The sequence below is a fragment of the Rhea americana genome, unplaced genomic scaffold (genome assembly GCF_003343005.1).
Source record: "Rhea americana isolate MKP2758 unplaced genomic scaffold, rheAme1 scaffold_67, whole genome shotgun sequence".
NCBI classification, from domain to species: Eukaryota; Metazoa; Chordata; class Aves; order Rheiformes; family Rheidae; genus Rhea; species Rhea americana.
The window spans coordinates 2743139-2764419 of NW_028186834.1; the positions used below are offsets into that span (position 1 = coordinate 2743139).

Below are 21281 nucleotides of genomic sequence, written 5' to 3' on the forward strand. Positions count from 1 at the left end.
TAGTGTTAGCACACTGATTCCTAATGCAGAGTATGTCAGCTGCTGCTTACATCAGCAGGACACGCACAAGGCCAGGAAATGAGAAGCACGGTTCTCATTCGGGAAGTGCACTTCCCGAATACTCCTCAATCAGTATCGCACTGTGTTTTRTATGTCAGGGTATAGTTTTTCTTACATTTTTTATTTTTGCTGATGTATCTCAGCCTTTTTCTTTGTGAATAGCCTAGGATACTAGGTTTGGTTCGGATTTGCATCCCAACTTCCTTTTCAGAGGTTCTGGGATTTTTCTGTTACGAAGATTTTCACAGGAAAATAATGATTTTTTTTCTCCCAAGACTGAAACTCTGTGCAGCTTTGAGAAACTTTAATTTGGAATGTTTCCCACATCATCTTGGGATTTTCAGTCAAAGCCAAGCACAAGGAGGATCTTGTGAAGCTTGCGAAGAGTCTGTTGGTGAGGAGCATTCACTGCGATGTGAAAGCCAAATTCAGCTTTTGTTGTTACGAGCTCCTAAGCGACTGGTTGGCAGAAGCAGGAAGGGGATAAGAGAGGAAGGATAACTCTGCAAATGCTATTACTTCACTGCTGTCAAACACGTGATAGGGAGACGAGTCCTGAGGCTGATGAAGGAGGGCAGTTGCTATATCCTCTGATCAGGTCATTTCTGGTGTAGGCTTCTGGTCCGTTGGTTTCGTGGAACTATTTCCCAGTGTTGATGGTTCTTGCAGAAGAGGAGCATCTCTGAAGTCCTGGAAGTTTCACGGGACAGCATGTCCATTTCTTACACATTTGCATTCTTCATCATCATAACAGTCATTTTGGAAAAACAAAGCTCATTATGGTTTCGCAGCTGTACTTCAAAGAGCTGCTTCTACTGTTTTTGTTCTAAAAGTGTGAATCTGTAGAAGATGTTAAAAAGCTATGATTAWGCAAGGAAGATTTTATGTATTATGGTAAAGAGTGCATAGAAAAGACAATTGTTGGTGTAGTTTTCAGTGTAAAAATACCTAAACTGGTATCAAATCTGCTGAGTTAGCTGATAAACAAGATACTTAATACTGAACAGCCTTCGAAGTTGGTACCATGTATGACAATGCTGGTTCATCACTTTCTAATGATGACATGCTCCTGGGTTTGTTAAACAAAAACATGTGTAAACTGTCAGTTGCTGTTTTTAAACTTATTATCATTTGGTAATCTAAACTCTTTTGCTGACTCTTTAGATTTGCTAAACTGAAAGATTACAGAATACACAGTAATACAAAATTTCCCTTCTTGTATCTCAGGAACACACGATCATTTATATAGTAAGYGTTTACTGCTATTTTGTGCTTTAGCACATATTTGATACATTTTTAAATATTTTTAAAGAAAAATAAGATATACTCTGAATGTTTTTGCTGGAGTGTCAGCGAGGATGCCAAATCAGGCCCTGGCAAAACAGATGCATGACAGAGCAGTCGTGCAGCACCGTATCTTCTGACAGAAGGTAATGTAAAAAGACCTGATTGCAACATCCCCAGTTGCAATGCTAACTTGATAGTGCTGGCAGGCCGAATTGCTGGGAGCTAATCTAAGTGGCCATGGCCATGTCCTACCATCATTTTCTGATGATTTTTGAAGCCTTGTGAAAGGGATAGCAAAGATGATACAAATGTCAGTAAAAATGGGATGTGAAACCCACACCACAGACAGTATGYCAAGCTCCTAACAATATTATTCCCATGTAACATTAAAAAGTGTACATTTTAAAACGGAAAAGTATTTCATTCTCCCCAAAACAGTAGAATTGTCAATGTTGGCATCGTCTTGAATTTCCCATTGGCCAAAAAAATTATAAGAAGCTTTGAAGTCTACTCTTAAATTTATACTGAGTTTTAAACATTGAGGAAAAGTTTTTGTTTTTTTTTTTTCCTGGATATTTCTGTGTGTAAATATCTTTATTCACATACAAGATTTCCAGTGGTCATTCTATCCTCAGCAATTCCTAAATGATTCAAGCAAATACCTCTGGCCAAAAGCACTGAAGTTCAAGGAATACATGAAAGCTTARACAGTTCATCTAAAATAATTCTGTCATTGAACTGGTAGCTTCTTTGCTTTCAAATGTTATCTTTAATATGCCACTGATTGAACTAAAGGGCCAATTTCATTCTTTAATAAAATCATACTGAGCTTTAAACATCAGGGATTGCTCTGCAGGTAGTTTTGTCCTCTGGGTACTCAGAATTACATTACTGGTAAAAATGAATTAAAAAAAAAATCTAGTTTGCTTTAGCACTGAGGKCACGATACAGAGCACATCTTGATAATGCAAGAATTGGCAGTTAATGTCCAGAATACTTCTGGGTGCTGTTGGTATTAGCTGGTCTGGTGGAAGCACAAGATACTACCTATTGCAGTTATATGGGGAGTTAATTCCCTGAGGCAAGCAGGGCTGGTAGAAGGATTCACAGTTCTTGGAAAGGAGTTAACTGTGGCACTGACTCATATTGTTTGTGTTGAGTATTTCAGATGAAATGAGGCAGGTAAAAATTATGAGGATAAATGTGGTCAGAATTTTTGAAACTTCTGAAGAAAGAGTTGAGTCTAATTTTTGTCAGGTTTTGGCCAGAGGTTCAGGTCAGTTGCTCAGAATTGATTCATCCAGCACTAAACGGGAACCTGACAGATACTGGTGTTTCTATAATAAAGAGGAAAAGCCTGCAGATACTTTAAAGGGTTTTGAAAAGTCTCGAAGTGGATGGAGGGTTGGTCATCCACACTATAAAAGCAACATTAAAAGTTTAGCTGCTTTGTGCTGAACAGAAATACCCACTGAGGTCAAGGGATGCTTTTGTAGTTCTGCTGTAGCCCAGTGCTCAATTCCATTAAAGTTCCTGATAATCATCTACCTTAGAGCAGCCTTTATCATCATTTTTTTCTACTTTCCAAGAGCAACCTTGCAGAAGGCTTTTGCAGTTTAATTTAAAGGCAATGGGGTCAGAAGAAGGAAGGACTGTCTTTCAAGCAACTTTTTAGAGGTTTCTCTTCTTTAGAGAACTTTGGTTTGAATGCTGTGGATTCTTAGCGTTCCAGAGAGGAAGTGGTCTTGATATGCTGTGTGTTGTGCTGTGTGTTAGAGTCCACCCCTTGCAGCTTTATATGCAGGAAAGAAGACAAGTGATCAAGCTACATTTTCAGTAGCAAACAGGAACGTCCTTGACAGCAGGTTTTATAGATAAGTTGCTTGCAGCGTGATAGCAATTTTGCAGATATACTGATAGCAAATGTATGACATAAAAAGTGCTGTAGMTGTAAGTGGGTTTGACTTAAAATGAAATGTCAGCATTATAATTATTTGTATTGAGGTATCAAAATACTAAAGATGATAGCCTTATCTGTGTATTCTGATACTGTTTTATGTGGCACCCTGTAGCGTTACTATAAAACTATATATATGATAATAAAAAAAACTTATAAGCAGATTTTTCGATGAGGAGAAGAACCTACATTCTCTGTAGTACCCCAGCTAAACTCATTTATCGCTGATTCCTTTTGTCCTTACAGTTCTTCCATATGTTTTTCCCACAAATACCCATATATACTGCCAAAGCCTTCTACTGTTACAACCTTAGTTCCACTGTGCAGGAATTAGGTCCAGTACCCGTTGGTATACATACTTTTCTCTTGCCATGTGAGCAAGAGGCAACACGTGCTGCAGGTGTGGTTTGAGTATATGCATGTGCTATTAAACTGAATTGAACTCACCATCAAGCTCAGAGTTATAGGGGAGGTGAAGGACATGAACGGAGCAAAAGTGATTTAGCAGTCATCTTTGTGCAAGAGTTACATCTAGCAGCCTTAATTTTCACTGTGGGACAAAGACACGAGACCAAAGGACTGTGATGACTTGCAGCACTCTTGTCACCTTTTCCCTCGTGGTTTTTGACCTGCATCATTTAAAACTSGTGGTCACTCTGATTTTTATTGCGTGTGTCGTGTCCCAGCACTGCTGATCAGGATTATGTGACTCCCCTAAATCTAGACCATGATATAGAGTCTGCTTTTTTGCTTCCATACTGATACCATTTCTAATCCGAGAATCTTTGCTTCAGTGTCATCTGTCTTTTTTCTCATGGATAGGCTCAATTTATTTCTGAAATCTAAATCTGAAGTACACTGGAGCTAGAAAAGTGTATTTTAAATGTTGTTTTTGAAAGTATCATTGGATACACATACACATACTCTTACTGCTTAGTTATCTGGCTTATCCAAAAGCCTGTTCCAGAGCTTGTTGAAAACAACAGCAGTTTATCTGCTCGCTTAATAAGCTTTTATCAGGCTTCCAATAAGAGAACAAATACCAGACACCCCCTCTCTCAAACAGAAGGCTTAGTTTCATTTGCCATTTTGTAGCTACCAAAAGTATTTGAGTTTTTACTGGAGGACTAAGTAAATAATTACTTAGTTCAGGTTTTCTCATTCTCAGGGAATGGAAATAGATGTGAAGGAAGCAAGCCTGATTAATGTGGTAAATACATTAAGTCTGACATGCGTCATCCTAAAACATGTCCATTAAGCTTGACATATTTGAGCAAACACTTTTGCGTTAAAGAACCCTGAAAACCTGGAGACAGATTAGGTGAGGTCTGTAATGAATTGCTGAGGTAAATGTAACAGAATAAGTGACAGAGGGAAGATGGTGAACAAATTGATCTGCATTACAGCCTGTGCATTCAGTAAAGAGAGGTGATCCACATTACTGTGGAGAGGCAAAAGGGTAATCCAGAAGTTGCTTAAATGTCAGGCAAATCCTTGGACGCCTCTAATGCATTTAATGAAGAGCAATATTCAACTGATAAAATGTCTTATGTCTTTTGACTGCTAAAGAAATTCTCACTTGTCATGAAATCTTAATGCCTGAGAAAACAACTTATCACTGTCAGTGTTAATTCCTTTCATCAGGCTATTGATAGAAGTGGAGAAGAACCATTTAGTAATCATCTTATCACTGATATAACAGTTGATTCTTTCATTTACACAAGATCAGATAAGTAAAAATGTTTGTTTTATCTTCCCTATCATCACCCAGTAAAGCTATGCTAAAGACGTAGAGGTCTCTGCAAGTGAGCGTGAGGTTGCTGTCTGTAAAAGCAGTCAGCCAAAACCAGTTAGCAGTGAATAGGTTTCCAACTTGAGTGTTTTGCTAACTGGAATCTGCATATTGGAAAATGTTATGTTTTGATACAAGTTGCAATAAGTAYCAGATTTTTTATGAATCTCTTTTCTAAAGCTCTGTGTGCATGTGGAGGCAGAATTAGGTCTTAAATCTGTAGGCAATGACTGGGTTACTTTAGGAAGTGTGTTTCCTGGGCTGCAATTTTGAAATGGGGCTTTAACATAGCAAGCGACTTAATGACTTGCTCACTCTGTGTCTAACCAGCTTGGATGTAAACTCAAAGGAGCAGGTTCCCAATTGCTAAAGGAATGATGAATTAATAAATAGTAAAAATAAGCTGCTTGGCTCTAGCATCATCACAGTTCAGACTTGTTCATCAGAAGAAAAGTCGCAACTTCCACTGCCATAACTGGATTGGAAGAGAGAGGTGCTCACAAACTCCTCATCCATCAGGGTCTCACTGTGCTTGGGATGGTGRAGTTGTGCCAGCAGGACAGAGCAGGTTGGGTAGAAAACAACTGGATTGGTACTTTCACTCCAAATGTCTCCATCAATGCCTTTAGCTTGGGGTGCCTCCAGGACACAGGACACTGGCCGAGCACTCAGAAGAGGCACTGTTATGTTGTCTTACGCAAGTGAGCTATATACATGTGTTAATTATATGTCCAGCTATGCTTCTAAGCAGAAATCATAAATATCAAGTGACATTACCTCCAGAAGCGTTATACTTTTCCCCTTCCTTTCCTCATCCACTTCAGTGCAGTCTTGCTTATTTTATTCCCTAGGTTAAAACTTTATGGCATTTCTTGTCCTCATCTAATTTGCCCAAAGCGTTTACACTTTAATACAACTATTAAGCGCTGTTTTTCCCTCTTTCTTTTGTGCTTCAGAAAACTTCCCTTCCTTCTTCTTCTGTACCACTGAAATTGAAATGACTGCGGTCTGTCCATTTACTTACTGTTCTGAATGGGACTAGTTGAAATAAGAAACTAAAGGAAAATGTTGTTTAATAATCAGTAGGCATTGCAAGAACAACAGGCAATGTGTAGGCAGAAGCATGCCCCAGAATCCTGTGGGTTGGAAGGCACCTCCAGAAGTCTCTAGTCCAACCTCCTTGTGTTCAGGGACTTCATTAATCAGGTTCTGAATATCTCCAAGGTTATTGTTCTACATCGGTCCAAGACTTTGCCTATTCTTTGGGATGCTTTACACAACTTCGAGTAGCCCTGTGTTCTTCTGCTACAATATTGCCATCCCTGAAGATGTGATATGGTCCTGCTGATGAGTGGCCTTCCAGGGCGATGTTGGGCAGTGGTCTGCGATGCCTCAGTTACTGATAGAGCCCAAACCATTAGAGCGCTTGCCCATCAGAAACAGCCTGTCACAGTTACAGCGGTTTGTAAAGCTGACTGAATATTCTCTCCTTTTGCTAAGTAGCTCCGCATCTTTTTGGTAGAGTTTTATTCCCATGCATTTTTAGGAGCGGATTGGAGAAGGGGAACAGGTACTGTGCAGCCTGGAGAGATCTGCAGGAGGAGCAGCATTATGACAGTTTGGGCCACTAGATAAATCCTGTTGCTGTACCGTGCTCTTCACTCGTTTGGCGTTTGGCTATTTCTGCAGGGATTAATTTTGGAATGATAGTCTGAAGGAGTCTGTGATAAGAAGAGTGAAACTTCCTGTGTATTTTTGTAATTGCTACTTGCGTGGCTCGAAGATGATGGAGAACCTTGCCAATGTGAATAATAAGAAACTAACATCCATTAGTGTCTCCTAATTTATGTCAGTTTACCTTCCTCACAGTCTGGCAAAGACAAATCATTTCTTTGTATTTTAACAGATAGTATTCATAGCACTTGTCTAATTGTCCATTCTTCTGCAGCACCATTGCAGCCTACTGCCTAGCTGTCATCTTTCTGTGGGGAGTATTAATGTTTCGGATCAACACTTCCTTATTAGCCACAATGATTTTCATTTATTTCATTCTTTGTCATTACGTTTGTTCACGCAGAAATACCAAACGGTATAACTAGAATGAGAAGCAGCATGGTTCTCTATACATTTTGTATAAATTATAGTCTATTTAGTATTCAACATAGGGAGACTCTGCAGGCCTCATTCAGGCTTAAAATGTCAATTAAACAAGACGGCCGGGTTCTTCAGCCCTTAATGCTGCTAGGTTGATTTACACTACTTTACACCTGGCTCAGTCTATACTCATTTTTATCTCTCAAATCAGGACTGTACCTGATTATTATACTTCCTGTAGGATAGTGAATGCCAGTATGCTCTATATCAATATGATTTCTCATATTTGCAACACTTTTCTACTTTACATGTTTTTTGCTTCAGGCTAGGACCGTCTGTAGACATTTCTGTATGGAGCTTCAGTCATGCCTTTCCTGTTAACTATAATTTGTATAGCTGAAGTAGAGCTGAGCAAACTGTGCAAAGCGTTTTGAATGAGTGTGTGTTCAGCTATTTGAAAGTTGTTACAGTTGTGTTCATGCTGACTTTATACTCCTTTTCTGCAGTGATATTTAGGAGAATTTTGATGAAAAGCACGTTTTCAGTTGAAYTATGAATTCTATTTCAGTGGTATAGGAATAATACATTTTTAATTGATGTATGCGTTACTAAATCCATACTCTGAGGATAACATGCCTATTCTTAATTCTGTTACTGTCTTTACCACTTCTAATTGAGTTTGAGGAGCTTTGTTTCATGTCTTCAGTCTGAGTCCTGAGCTGTTGTCATTTAATTATGCAATTACTCATCATAGCATATCATAGAACAATATGCTCTTTAAAAAAAAATCACTTTAATGAAGAAGTAATGACTATACAGTTAATGCATTGTTTTTATACTGGGTGAACCTGACAATTTCTCAATGTTTGGACAGTCCACTGTGAGGAAAAGAAAAAAAAAAAAACATGTATATGTACAGTGAATAATTTACCTACCTCCTAAGTTTGACAGGCAAAGAGGTCCAGCATGATGTTTCAAAATGCTCATTCTAACAGTGTTTTTGAAAAACCAAGTAATACCGTATGCATTTTTAATTGCAAGAAAATACTCTTTCTGAAAAAAATCACTGTTCAATGTTCTGGCTTTAAATTATCATTGTTTCTTACCAACTGCTTCCCCACAGTTCGTTTCAGAGTGATTCAGCCAGTCTGGAGGAGCTTGGRTATGAAATGCACAGATTATATAGTTCAGCTAAAAGTCACTCAAAGCGCTCTGTGCTCACTGTGTTAATGAATTTTCGCTTCATTAATTAAGAAATAAAATCACTCAGTTTCAGGTGTGCCTGTATATATGTGACTGTTTATTACTAGTACTGTTAAGTAAAGCCATCTGCAGGGCAGAACTAAAAATTAATTATTTAAAGCCTTATTTAATATTCATGTGGCTTTAATTTCAGTCTTGTTTTATACTAATAAACAAAAAGCAGTGACATTACTAAAATAAACATAGTTTGTTCTCTTGTGCATTTGCAAAACCCAGAGCTACCAGTGCGCATATAAATTGGTCCGTGTTTGCTAGAGATAGCATTTATGCTTAAGCGCTATCACTAGTCCTGTCTGTTGGGAATAGAAAATCAAAAGAGGTGTCACAATGTGAGTGAAACTACACTCCAATTTATGAGAGATTTGCTTAAGAGCAGGTACATCAGTGCTTCCACTCCTTTATCCTTAAATGCTTCAAATGCATCAGCAGCAAACACAAACCCTGAATAGAAGTGGCAAATAATACCGGCAGCAAATATTYCCTTGGGCACCATCTGCAGCCCGTGTATCTGGGATGCTCAGTTGGACCCCATCTCTTTTGTAACTGCAGTCTAATGGAGATACTCCCAGACTAAATTTAACTAGATTAATGTGAGTTCAGGTATTTCTACACCAGCATCATTCATTAACATGATGGCAGGGTGGTAATATCCCGACTGCCAAACTCCCAGGTTCTTCATCCTTATGGTGCTGCTGTGTAGTGGGGAGGTGGGATTAGCTCTTTGTTTTAGTATGAAGACTTGAGGCATGAAGAAGGAGATGGGGCCATGGTTACCCAGAAAGGCCCCATCCKTGCCTGCCCTGAGTGAGTAATCCTCGGTTCCGCGTTCCTTGGAGAGTTGGTAATCAAATCATGGGCTCCCAATCTTTTCATTTCAGGACACTAAGGGAAATAGGAGGCTATTCTTTCTCAGGCTTTGCTATTACACTCTGAACAAGGGAAATGTCTGGCATAGCCACCTCTCTCCATTGCTGCAGAGATCTGTTGCTTATCTTGGATTCACCCCTCACTTCAGATGTGAAAATTTCTCTTTCTTCTCAACTTTTACTCATTTGTTAGGAATTCTTAAAAGATAGTTGCAAATCTCTAAGGATGATTGGCCAGTGAAGAGTAAAACCAAAAAGACATACAGCCAGAAAAGAGGGATGCCTCTCAGAATTATTTCTGGGCTRGCCTCATTGGCACCCTGTCTGCAGCTGGACTGCATTTAACAGCCTTTTACACAGAGCTTAAATTTTCTCTTCACATCAATTAGAAGTCTCAGTATTTCTTTTTTAGTAGGTTAAAAAGGCATCTATTTCTAGTGTTCTGTTTCCTGAGAACAACGAGTAGATTTTTAGGAAGCGAATATAACTCTAATAGGGAGAGATCATTACAGCATTCATGAGTTGTGGGACTTCCCTTGCTGGAGGCTGCACAGAGACCTTTGTATTTAATAGGCACTGGTGGAAATGAAATAGAAAATTTCAAGAATTATTCTAATTCCTTTTCCAACCCATTTATACGTTTGTTCTCTGTAACATCCCTTTTCCAAGTAGCTTGCCAGCTTAACAGGTATGCAGGGAAGGGCTTTAAAGCCTGGGGGGACATGGGAAGTACATATTGCAAAAARAATCAATAAACTGTCAAAGTGGAGTACAGGATTATTAGTGTTCACAGATAATGAAAATTAATCTTTTTACTTTGAGGCAGAATTGTATTTTAAGGAGGGATGTGAATTAAAATAGGCAATGGTTGTGTGTTCCAACTCACAGAATCCATGTCAAAGATGAGACTGTGGTCATAGAGAACAGCAGGATGATGGTTGTCAGGGTCTGGGACAAATGCCCTGTTGAAGTTAGTGATGTTTGCCARAAAAAGCTTGAGTAGGAAGAAGCGGTAGACAGAACCGTGAATAGATAGGTAAAGTCTATGTTTATAGTGTTTKATTACTGGTGTTGCTATTATAAATAGGCCTCAACTCTAGTCCCAGATTTAAGAAGCCATGAATTGGGTCAAGCTCACATTTAGATTAGTTATTTGAAAATATGCTATATAGTCCTCCTCCCATTTACCCTTCCCTACTATACATTAGAAATAATTTCTTTTCATTAGTGCAATACCTGTGAGAGAATCAGAGCGGTGAAAACTTCTGTCTTTTATGGTTTTACCTAGGATAAACCTTAGGGGTTTTTTAGTTGTGCGTACTGATTACACTTCAGACCCAGGTAGGATGAACTAATGCGTTCATCTTTGACTAATTGGATCAAATGATGGTGTAAACCCAGAAGGAATAATCTGCTTTAAAATTGACATTGATTTGGCAGAAATACACTCTTTTTTGTGGTTGCTTTAGCATTGCAGATGAAGAGAAGGATGTGCAAATAAAGAGATCTGTTCTGCCATCTGTAGTTTAAGTTCTTCCTGCCAGTGCCACATGTAGCTTAAAGATGTTTATTAACTGAAAAAACAATTCTTCAGAGACCTATTTGCATTGACATATTATTATGAAAAAAAGAAAATGCATTAATTAATAATTTGGCATGTTTCAAAATACTACAAAAATAGTACTCCCTTTGTGTGTCAGAAGATGCAATTACATATCCTCTGTTCCATGTGTCAGTTTAATCTTCAATAGAAACTCTTGGAACTTTTTAATGCAAAGAAAGATCATTTTGTTAGAGTATTTTTGTTTATTCTGCTACTGACTGGAATAATGCCCTTTTATTTTTACTGTCTTACCAGTGATTCTTCTTGCGGAAAGCCCATTTAATATTATATCCCTCTCAGAACCTTCTCTGAAGGCTTTTGTGAGCCTGCAGTTCTGAAAAGAGCATGTTGGAAATTTCCCAGTGAAACTGTTCAGGATGCAGAACTATTTTTGATGGATTTTTTTTTTCTTGAAAATGTCTGCTTTCTGTAGAAAACTCTGGTTGTTATTCAGAAGCTTCAGATGAAATTTGTGTCAATCATATGGAGTATTTTAGGCCAAAACTTGAAAATTTATGTAAGGAAGATATCCAGCCAGCTGTAGTGGGAGCACAAGGGAGAATTTCATGTTGTTCATGAAGCAGGATGCTGCTTTGAAAGAAATTACCTCCCTCTGCTTTACTATGATTGTGCAGAAAGAAAGTTTCTTAAGCAGAGCTACCTGTGAGCTAAAATACAATTGTCTTTTTTTGTTGCTGTTTATTTTAAATGTTTAAGAAGGATTGGCCATCAAAGCTAAGTAAATGCACAGGTTTCTGTAGCTTTAGTACCCTAATATAGAAACTGTTAGTTTGTGTCGGAGATAATCTCTATTTGCAGTAATTGCATCAGGTCTCCATCAGTGGGTTTGCACAAGCAACTTTGCGGGTCCACCAGACTGGGACCTGCTGAGATGATGGAGATACTACTAGAAATATTCACTGGCTCCACGGCACCACCGACAGCTGGTCATCTTCAGTCTGTCATAGCACAGGATGGCAGAGAGGCAAAACTTTCCTTGTAACATGTTAGGACCTGCAGTTCCAGAACTGTAACTCCTTCCCTGTATCTGGAAGTCCAGCGCTGTCTCCTCTTATTATGTTTAGTTTGAAGTGGGTGAATTGCCAGTCATTTTGAATTAGATTATATTTGTACTTAAGACAGAATATTTGCCTAGCAGAATTGCTGATCAAGACCTTTTTATTTTAGTCCTATGGATAAAATTTTGGATCCTGTCATTTCTGTAAATATTTTTATGGGTATTTTAAGTATTGTAATAAAAATAACAGTTTTAACTAGGTGGACCAAATAATGGTAGGTGAACATAAGAACTTTAAAGAGTTTAACTGGGTCCTTTTGTAAAGKATGATAGGTATTGCTATTTATGAATAGACTACACATCTGTGGAACTCCTTTTAAGACACAACATAAAGCAACTTTAATAGAATGTGAATCTTCACTATTTGCTATTTATATTTTATGTATTTTGAAATACTCTCAGGTTACTCAGTTAAAGGTTTGTTACATTACATACATTTTACTTGGTGAAAGTATCCTTTCACATTATTGAAGAAGCATGTATAAGAAGCTGCATTTAAAAGCTATACCACCACTTTGTGACTTCTATTATATGAAATCCATGAAATGTCTTAGAAATGTGCTRGGTCTCAACATTACTTTGCTGAAGTCCAACACTAGAAGGACTTTGGTGTGCGTAATCTAAAAGTGAGAGAGCTTTTGCTCCATTGTCCATTTTGAATAATGCCCTATTTTGCAAGCATCAGTGTAGCGATTAGCCCGAGGAAGTCTAGGTCCACGTGTTTCTGTTTTGTGCTGGAAGTAATTACCTCCGTGCTAACTGCTCTATCTTTTATTTTACTTTTTTTACCAAAAATTGATTTTCCTTTCCCAAGTATCATATAAAAAGAGAAACAGAGAGAAACACTCTTCTCCCAAGAGAAGTGTGTTAGGTAACAACATAAAACAGTGTGRTACCATGTCAGACTAAGAGCTCCTCTTGGCCACTCACCTTGTAGCATCCAATATAGGTGCCAAAAAAAGAACACAAAAATAAGGTAAGCGGTAGGCTTCCCTGGGTTTTCTCTCCCAGCCTCCAATGATTTGTAACAAAAGCAGTTTCTGAGCTGGAGATGGTATCTTATATATGAATGTTTCAGAAGCAATCAAAAGATTGATGAATAATTAGGTTTATTGATCTATTGCTGGTATTTTAAGGTGTAAATATAAATGATCTACTCTCAGGAGAATACCCTGAAAGACTGTAATGTATCCTAGGTTGTCAGTTCCTGTCAGTGGGCTATGCTTATTTCCAACTTTTATGTTTCAGAAGAAGGCGTAAGAACCCCACAAAGGAGTTGCTGTTTTAATCTGCCCCTTTGGAGATCTCATTTTTAGAATTTCTGATGTCTCCCAGCCTGAGTGGATGGCCCTTCTCTACTCTCCCCTTGCCCGTACCCTCAAAATAGCACAAAATTTTCAAGCAACCTTTTTGTTCTGACTTCATGTTGTTCTAATGTTGCTGTTGGTAGTCTACTGATACTAGAAAAAACTGGTAAGATGCCAGTGATGCTGGTATGCACCAAAGCCTGTCCAACTGCACAGATTACCAAGGTGCCAAGTGGAGGTAGGACATGGACTGGTGATCGTCTTGCCTATGAAAATGTTAAGTCTGAAAATTATTCAGGAGTAGGGAGTTGAGTCAAACTTTCAGTTCAGTGTTAATTCCTTCAGCTCAGTGGCTGATGTTTTTTCTAAGGAAATTGTGAGAAGATGCTTCTCAGCTTTATAGGTATTCGTCAGGTTGTCCAACACAGATGGATAGGATGGGTTTTGCCAACTTCTGCAACAGCGTGTCATCAAAAGATTCCTGTGCAGTAAGGAGTTTTATGATCTCCAAGAAATGTCTCTAAATACTTTCCTTATTTCTGCCTTCAGTTTTGAGAAAAGTAGCTCTACAAGGTTTAAAGGGACTTTGTTTTCTGCCCAGAATGAAATCTGCAGTGGAGGACGAGGGAAGAAAGGGGCTATTTCAGACTTTTGACTCTAGCTGGCTTGTTTGGTGAAATGGCAGAGGGCGAGCGTGTCTGCGTCCGCTGCAGAAAGTAATGCCCCATGGTAAGCTTCCCGCGTGCCTGCTGGGGAAAAGGCAAAACAAAACCAAGTCAGGCAAGGAATTTGGCTTGTTTGCCAGGAAAAATTCCCAAGCAAGAGCAATTAAGCTCAAATATAGTTCTTCCCAAACTTTAATGTTCTGCAGAATCGTTTCTCATCTACTGAACATTACTGTTGCAGCATCAGAGATTTAATATTTACAAATTGTCGTTAGGTAATCTTGCGCGGCTCTTGCTAATAACAGTCATTTGAAGTGTCAGYGCAACCTAGGAGATCAGCTGGGCCATGAACTGTTTAGCTTGAAGGCTGTCAGCAATGTGTAGTGTATCTTTTGATTTTGTGGTTGCTTTATAAAAGTTTTAAAAACATCACAAGATACTACTGCATGTTCATGCATTCAGTAATGCAAACTGTTCTCAGAGATACTTTCTTGGTTTTATTGTATAAAACGAGCTTTAGGGGGTGAGTGAGTCACTTGCTTTTACTAGTGAAAATTTAACATCTAGTATAGATTGTTATAGACACTGTAGATTTAGGGTAGATTTTTCGAAATTGATGAATGTGTTTGAGTCTCGGGATTTTTCAGAAATTTGCCTTTAAATGTCATAGTGGGAGCTGCTGAGCACTTTGAAAGCCAGGCCCTTTTTGCTGTTGTTCAGAATTAAAAATTAGCTGTTTAAAAAATCTGTTTTACCACATGGCATGTATTTCCGTTATTGTGGATAAAATCTCTGTGAAGGAAGGCTGTAATTGATTAAAACTATTTTTCCTTTTAATTAAATGTGAMACTTTTGGTGTGCTCTTCCATCACTCTCTCAATTATTTTAGGAACAGCAGGAGACTATTTTCAAGAATCATTTCCTGGCTGTATGGCCCTTAGTGTTCATTGCTCTTGATTTTATGCTGTTGCTTTCATGGTCCATTGCTAGATGTACAAAGGCTAACTGTGGGCAAGACAGATCCTTTGGACAGAGATTATATCATTTTTAAAAAATATCATCACCTTAGAAGATAAAACAGTGCTCATCTTCCAGTTTGAGCAAAGGACTTAGCTTTGGTGTTTCTCGTACAATTTGAGTCAATTTTCTTGCTATAATGGTGAAGGACTGACTGCTTCATTTCTTGAAGAATGCTCTAAATGAAAAAAAAAGAAACATTGCAAACTCATTCACAGAATCCCAGTGCAACTGGGTTGCAGAACTGGGTCCTGCACTAACCACACTGCCACTACTGAAGATTTTTTGTTTCGGGGTGTTCCCTTCAGGGTGCTCCCCTGTCTCCGCTGCAGAGCTCTGCCTCTCCAGCACAAGCAGCGTTGCACCATGGTGTCYGCCTTCTGGTCAAGCAGAAGCTAGTGGAAGTCCTTTCTTACTCTGTGTTTTTCTTTACTTGCTAACTTTGTCACTGGTTATTGTTGGTGGAAGCACTGCATGTCCATGCGCTGAAGTGGTTTTTTCCGTAGATTGTTTCGGTAGGGTGACTGGCACGGACGGACCCCTGGCATTTTAACTTTCTGTACTCTGTTATGTCCTCAGTGGAAAAGTCCAGCTGGCTGCAGCTAGGTATTTTACTACTAGAAAACAAAACAAAAAATATCTTAGAGAGAGGATAACTACAAGAAAAGAGAGTTCAGTGGCTGCGGTAATTCCCTTTGACTTAGCCTATCCAAATTTAATTTTCTTTTTCACGCATTTCCTGTTTAACCTTCTGCAACTGCTATAATCATTATGGCACGTTAGCTCGAAAATGTGATGGAGGATTTAGTCGCCAGTTAGCCCAGGCTGCCAGACCTGGTTTCCTTTTACTACCAGCGGAATAAAGCAATTGGGATACGGTAATTGGGTGAGGGAAATCACCTACTGCAGGGTCACGTGTTGCCCTTTTAAAAGAAAATGCCTATTTGCTTTTGCAACTTGACTAGGCCCATATGGTAAAAAATGTGCTCAAGACTTTCAATCTTCCTGTGATTCTAAGCCCTTCATTTTTAAAACTGGGTGGAAAATACTTCCCTTCCTCTCAAGAATGTTGTCAGGAAAATCACATTCAAGAGACTAAGAGTGAGTCAGGTAAATTAATGAGGGCATGTAAGTATGAGCTGCTGCTCTTTGACAGGAAGCAGGAAACATAAATAAGTATTTAATATGTATCTGTGAGTAATTTCTTACTTGCTATGGAATAAGGCCCGTAGAGGCTAAGCTATAAGCGGAAAATGAACATGTTAATGCTATTTCAAAAAAGAACAGGCAAAACCTATAGAAAAGAAATACTTCCGAATTTCAGAAAGTAGCAGAAATGCTGCAGAGGAAAAAATCATGAAAATTACTTGACAGAGCACTGCTAACTACGACAGACTTAAATAACAAATGAGGGTATCGTAAAAAAGTCGATACTCAAGAACATAGGAAATAGAGATGGAAAAGATATATTGGGTCGTATTCTGCATCTCCTGCTAGAGCACACTTGTGCACTGCAGTAGTTTCACGTCCTTTATTCAGTCTAGCCTTAAATTGCTCCAGCAAGGGAGCTTCCTCSACTCCTCTTGGGAGGCTCTGCCGCAGACCGACGGATCTCGCTGTCGAGGGATGTTTCCAGACGTTTAAGCTAAATTGTGCTCATTTTCCAACCATTAGTGCAGAAGTTCCCTCCTTGCTGGTTATCCCCTTCGGAAGGACGCTGCCATCGTGGTTCTTCCGATGTTTGCTCATTGGGCACAGGAAGGGCGAGTGCGTGGGACTGAACAGAAGACGACAGGGCAAGACCGTACTGATACAACCTAGTTGCTGGAATAGCGACTTGTACATGTCTACACTTGCGTCTTTCTGTAGGCCGTGGCTAATACGTCTGCAGCAGGATGAGTCCGCAGCTTGCTTAAGAAATGCAGCATGTTCTTCCTCCCCAAAAACCTTCCCCGGCAGATGCCCTTTTTTCCCATAGCCCCTTTCGCTGTCTTTAAACGCCAGCGAGCCCCTTCGCCGCTCGCCGTCACACGGTTCTCCTCTGCCGCAGGGTCTGGCTGCCAGATGAGGACGCTGGACAGCGGGATCGGCACCTTCCCCCTGCCGGACGCGGGAGCCCGGGCTGCCGGGCGGCACGGTTCCAAGCACGACTCCGCCGGGGACGCGGAAGCCCTTGCGCTGCCGGGGCAAGTGCTTCTCCCAGCTTCTTCGGTAAAAGCCAAAACTCTCGAGCGAGAAGTGCCTGCAAGCGCTAAGAGCCAGGAAGCTGCGGAAAGYGTAATTAGTCACTCGACATCGGATCCAGCCATGACCGCCAAAGGTGTACGACCCTTTCAGCGGCACCTCCCCGCGCCAGCTTCCGCAGGTAAATGCTAATTACACTGAAACTTGGATTATTTCTGTCCTGACATCTGTTCTGATTAGTGCTCTTGTAGTAGCGACAATTGATAGCAGAAATGTTAAACGCAGAGCAGAAAATATTCTTGATATGAAAGCACAAGGTTAACAAGTTTGTGACCCGAGCCGTATGGAAATTTTGTTACGCGTAATGCTTATCTGTAACTGCGGAAGAAAAATGTGGTRAGTACTTAAGTCCTTTTCTCAAGAAACAGTACTTGAAAGAAAACCACGCAAGCCTCGGCGTTTGACTTGAATAAGAATGTAGATGTTCAGCAATATTCAGGATGTGACTTTGCTGCAAAGTGCAAAGCACAGGCATGTTGTGACATTAAAAAAAGACACATTCATAAGGACTCGCTTTTGAAACTAGACTCAGACCATGGACTTATTTGGCCTCAAAGCATAAACTCTGTCCCACTGAGTGTGTGGCCTTGACCTTCAGCAAGACTCTTGGCGCTTTACTACATTATACAGTTATTTATATATACAAACATAAAACAACTTATTGTCATTTATCAGCAGTGTGCATTTACTATAAACTATAAAACAAAAGCTGACAAAGGAGAAAAAGGACTAATCCAGCAAAACAACTTTTCATTGGTAAATAGTTCCACTGAACTCTCTTCAGTTTGTTATAAATGCACACTGAGCAGTTGCATGCATTTTTTTAAGGTTTTTGAGCCCCTGATATGTATGTCAATAGCAACAGAAATCATKACATACAGCATTTATATTTGTAACAGACTGTTTTTCGTATCCAAATGGTAGAAATGGTATGAACCTCAGTAAAAGTAATTGGTTTAATGGGGAAAAGTACTTTTTAGTTTGCCCAGTGCAATGTCATTTATTTATTGGTGTTATATTAATGCAACAGCTGCTATCAAGGTTGCTGATCCGTGTTATGAGTAGCTGAATAAATGCAGACACATAGTCTGTACCCGCAAACAGTTTATATTCCAAAGGGAGAAGTAACTCTGAAGAAACCTTCCTCTCCTGCTTTCTGGCAGGATTTAGCTTTAAGGTAAAAATTGTAAGCCCTTCATCAGCGTAAGCATTTGTTGCTCTTATGAAACTTATGTTTGACTTGCGTAAATCCCTGTCAGTCTAGCTCCAAGAGAGGTTCCCTCTAATTAACATGTGAGGTTAAATATCAAGTTTAAGCTTACTTTAAGGCCATCAAATATGTTTTCTGCTAATAAGCTGATGTATAAATTGAGGCTGGGAGGGAAGAAACCTACTGCACACATTCATAAGATGCATAAGAGAAGAATTCTAATTAAACATCTCAGAACTTAGTTGATTTAGCAATATTCCCAGTGCAGTATTGCAACGGTATAATGGACGGCAAACACATATTGTATGCTTCATTGAGACTCCCTGCTCATTTCAAATCAAAGCTAAATAAAAGATATTTTAGTACTTACAATTTTTTAAATAAATGTACTGTTAATTAATGGTACAGCTAAGAAGGATTCAGAAGAGAAATCTTGGTTATAGATTATATGCTATATGCATGAATAGCCACATGTGTGACCTCAATTCAGCAGTGCGCTATAGAGTAGACTCCATGATTAAACACTGTCATTATAACAAATTGAATAGAAACGGCAAGCATTGAATTGCTTCATAAGAAGTCAGTAGCAGAAAGATTGTTCTGATCTTAATGCTAATATTCACTGCACCAACCCTGTAAGGTTTGTATCTTAATTAAATTGTCATGAAGAGATGTTAAAAAAAAGCTGTATACATCAGATGGTGGGGTCAACTCATTCTTTACTAGAATATTTTCATTTGATTTTCATTTCTTTGCTTCTCCCTCACTTTTTCATCCAAATTACAATTATCATTTTATTTCACATGCACCATACATCTTCTTTGATGTTTTGATTTTACATAGTGCAAATATAGCAAGTAGAAAGACTAGCTGATTGCGAATTTCTGCGGGAAAGGGGCTTCTAATTATATTTATGTTAACAGTGTTCTCTCTCTGAGAATATAAAATAGCTAAGCAGATCCTGCAGTGGCTAGAAATAGTTATTGGATGTTGTTTATTTGAGCCCAGATATTTTTTAAATCTAATAGAGGAATTTAAAGCCATGCCTTCCGCTTTGCTTGTTAAATGGAGAGGGCTTTAGATCAAATTCTGCCGTGTAAGTTGCTGGAATTACCCTAATATGCAAGTAGTTGCTTTGAACAATAAGATGTTATTTGATGTAATAAAGTACCACAACTTGCCCCCAGTTTTTATTGAGTTATGACTGAAACACTGTCATTAAGATGCTGATGAGACCCACAGTTTAAATATCTTTCTTAATTCAGGGATAGCTGGCCTTGGAAGGCAAAACGGACAAGAGCCAAGCCCTGAGAGCGCTGCCTCATTCGAGCATTTTGAAGAAACTGTAGAAAATAGACAGGTTCTTCCGGAGTGGACCAGCAAGAAAAGTGCTAAAGCCAAGGTATGAGTTAAGAGGTGGAATCTGTTAAAGGAGATATGTGCTGTGACGTAAAGAATCAGAAATGGTGAATGTTAGAGAATAGAGTGAAAAGAGTAATTAACAATCTAATAACGACATCATTTGCTTTATCACCCTTCATTAGCAATCTCGTTATTTATTAATAATGATACAGCACCCAAAGGTCCTTTGTCCTCGTGCTTTACAAACAGGTTTTAATCAGTATCCTCATGGGCAGTGTACAGACAGGGAAATGAGGACCTTCAACCAGTTTTTCTCCTTAGGCAGCTTGCTTTGTTTGTCTGCTCGCCGTTAGAGCTTCAGGTCTGGTCTTTCCCTCAGGTCTAGGTTTCCTTGTCTGCGTGGTTGTGCGCTAGGAGTGTTTGATCAGATGTGCTGGGAAGCAGCATGAAAGGAAAACTAGTCTTACATTTTTCTGAGTGTTTTTGGTTAATCCGTCTGTCCCTCAATCTTTGCCTGAACACTGCAGGAAGAACGAATAGGCAAATGCATATACCTGTGTAAAAGCTACCRCTGGTGGTTGTCAAGCCATTAATACCTGGCAATGCCGGGCCATCGAGCCCCGTGAGAAGCACGGGGTCAGCAGGTTAGCAAATGAAGGCAAAACTTCCTCAGAAAAGCGGGCAGTAAGGCAAGGAAACTGCCAGGCTGCTGGCTAATAAGCCTTACATTACAAGAGGCTTAAATTGCTTTAAATTGCTTAACTTTTTTTGCAYGTCCGCTTTATTCACGCATTTGACTGGGGCATGTCGCTTTTTTACATAGCCCACGTTCAGGATATTTCYGGCAGAAACAGGGAGAGGAAGCGATGCGTCCGGTATGGCACGGCACCGGCGGGCGGGCCGCGATGCTGCCGACCTCCGAGTCRCGGCGGTTGCGGCCTTCGCCCGGAGGCATCGTGGCGGACCGCCTCCAGTGCCAAAGCCACGTTTCCGCGGCCCGCGGGGCTGCTCGGTAGTCTGCCGCGGAGGCAGGGGCTGAGCGGGGGCGTAGCTGGCGCGCCAGCGCCTAACCGGCCCAAGTGCGCGCGCCCCGTCTAGTGGGAGTTGCCGCTCTCCGTCGCTTAGGAGCTGAGACAAGCACGGGAAAGTGGGGAAATTAAAAGCACTCTTTAAAAAATAGAATGAAGCGCTGTTTTGAGCTATTCATAGGCAATTTGGATTAGTTATTTGGTGGCATTTGTACCTGTAAATCCCACCAACTGAGCAATATCAGCCTTAGCGCCTTCATCCCCATTTTCKGGGTTCTATTCTACGGAGCTGCTGCTCCAGAGATGTTCAAGTCCTCAGGCCTTCCCTGGTGGGAACCTCTCAGGACCAGCCATCCTCTTTACTCCAGATCAAAATCCTTAGTGTTACCTCCTGAAGAGGAATGGAGTGAGGAATCAGCTGAGTATTAAGGGCTTTCCATTACTGTAA

General features: G+C 39.8%; 1 protein-coding gene across 1 annotated transcript in view; it reads left to right on the forward strand.

Annotated features, from left to right (window-relative positions):
- NCKAP5 (NCK associated protein 5) overlaps nucleotides 1-21281 on the forward strand; it is a 350376-nt gene that overhangs the window by 298997 nt on the left and 30098 nt on the right. The window contains exons 15-16 of the mRNA XM_085320938.1: nucleotides 17040-17354; nucleotides 19709-19845. Of these exons, the coding sequence (XP_085177064.1) occupies nucleotides 17040-17354; nucleotides 19709-19845 (452 nt within the window). The remainder of the gene's footprint in view (nucleotides 1-17039; nucleotides 17355-19708; nucleotides 19846-21281) is intronic.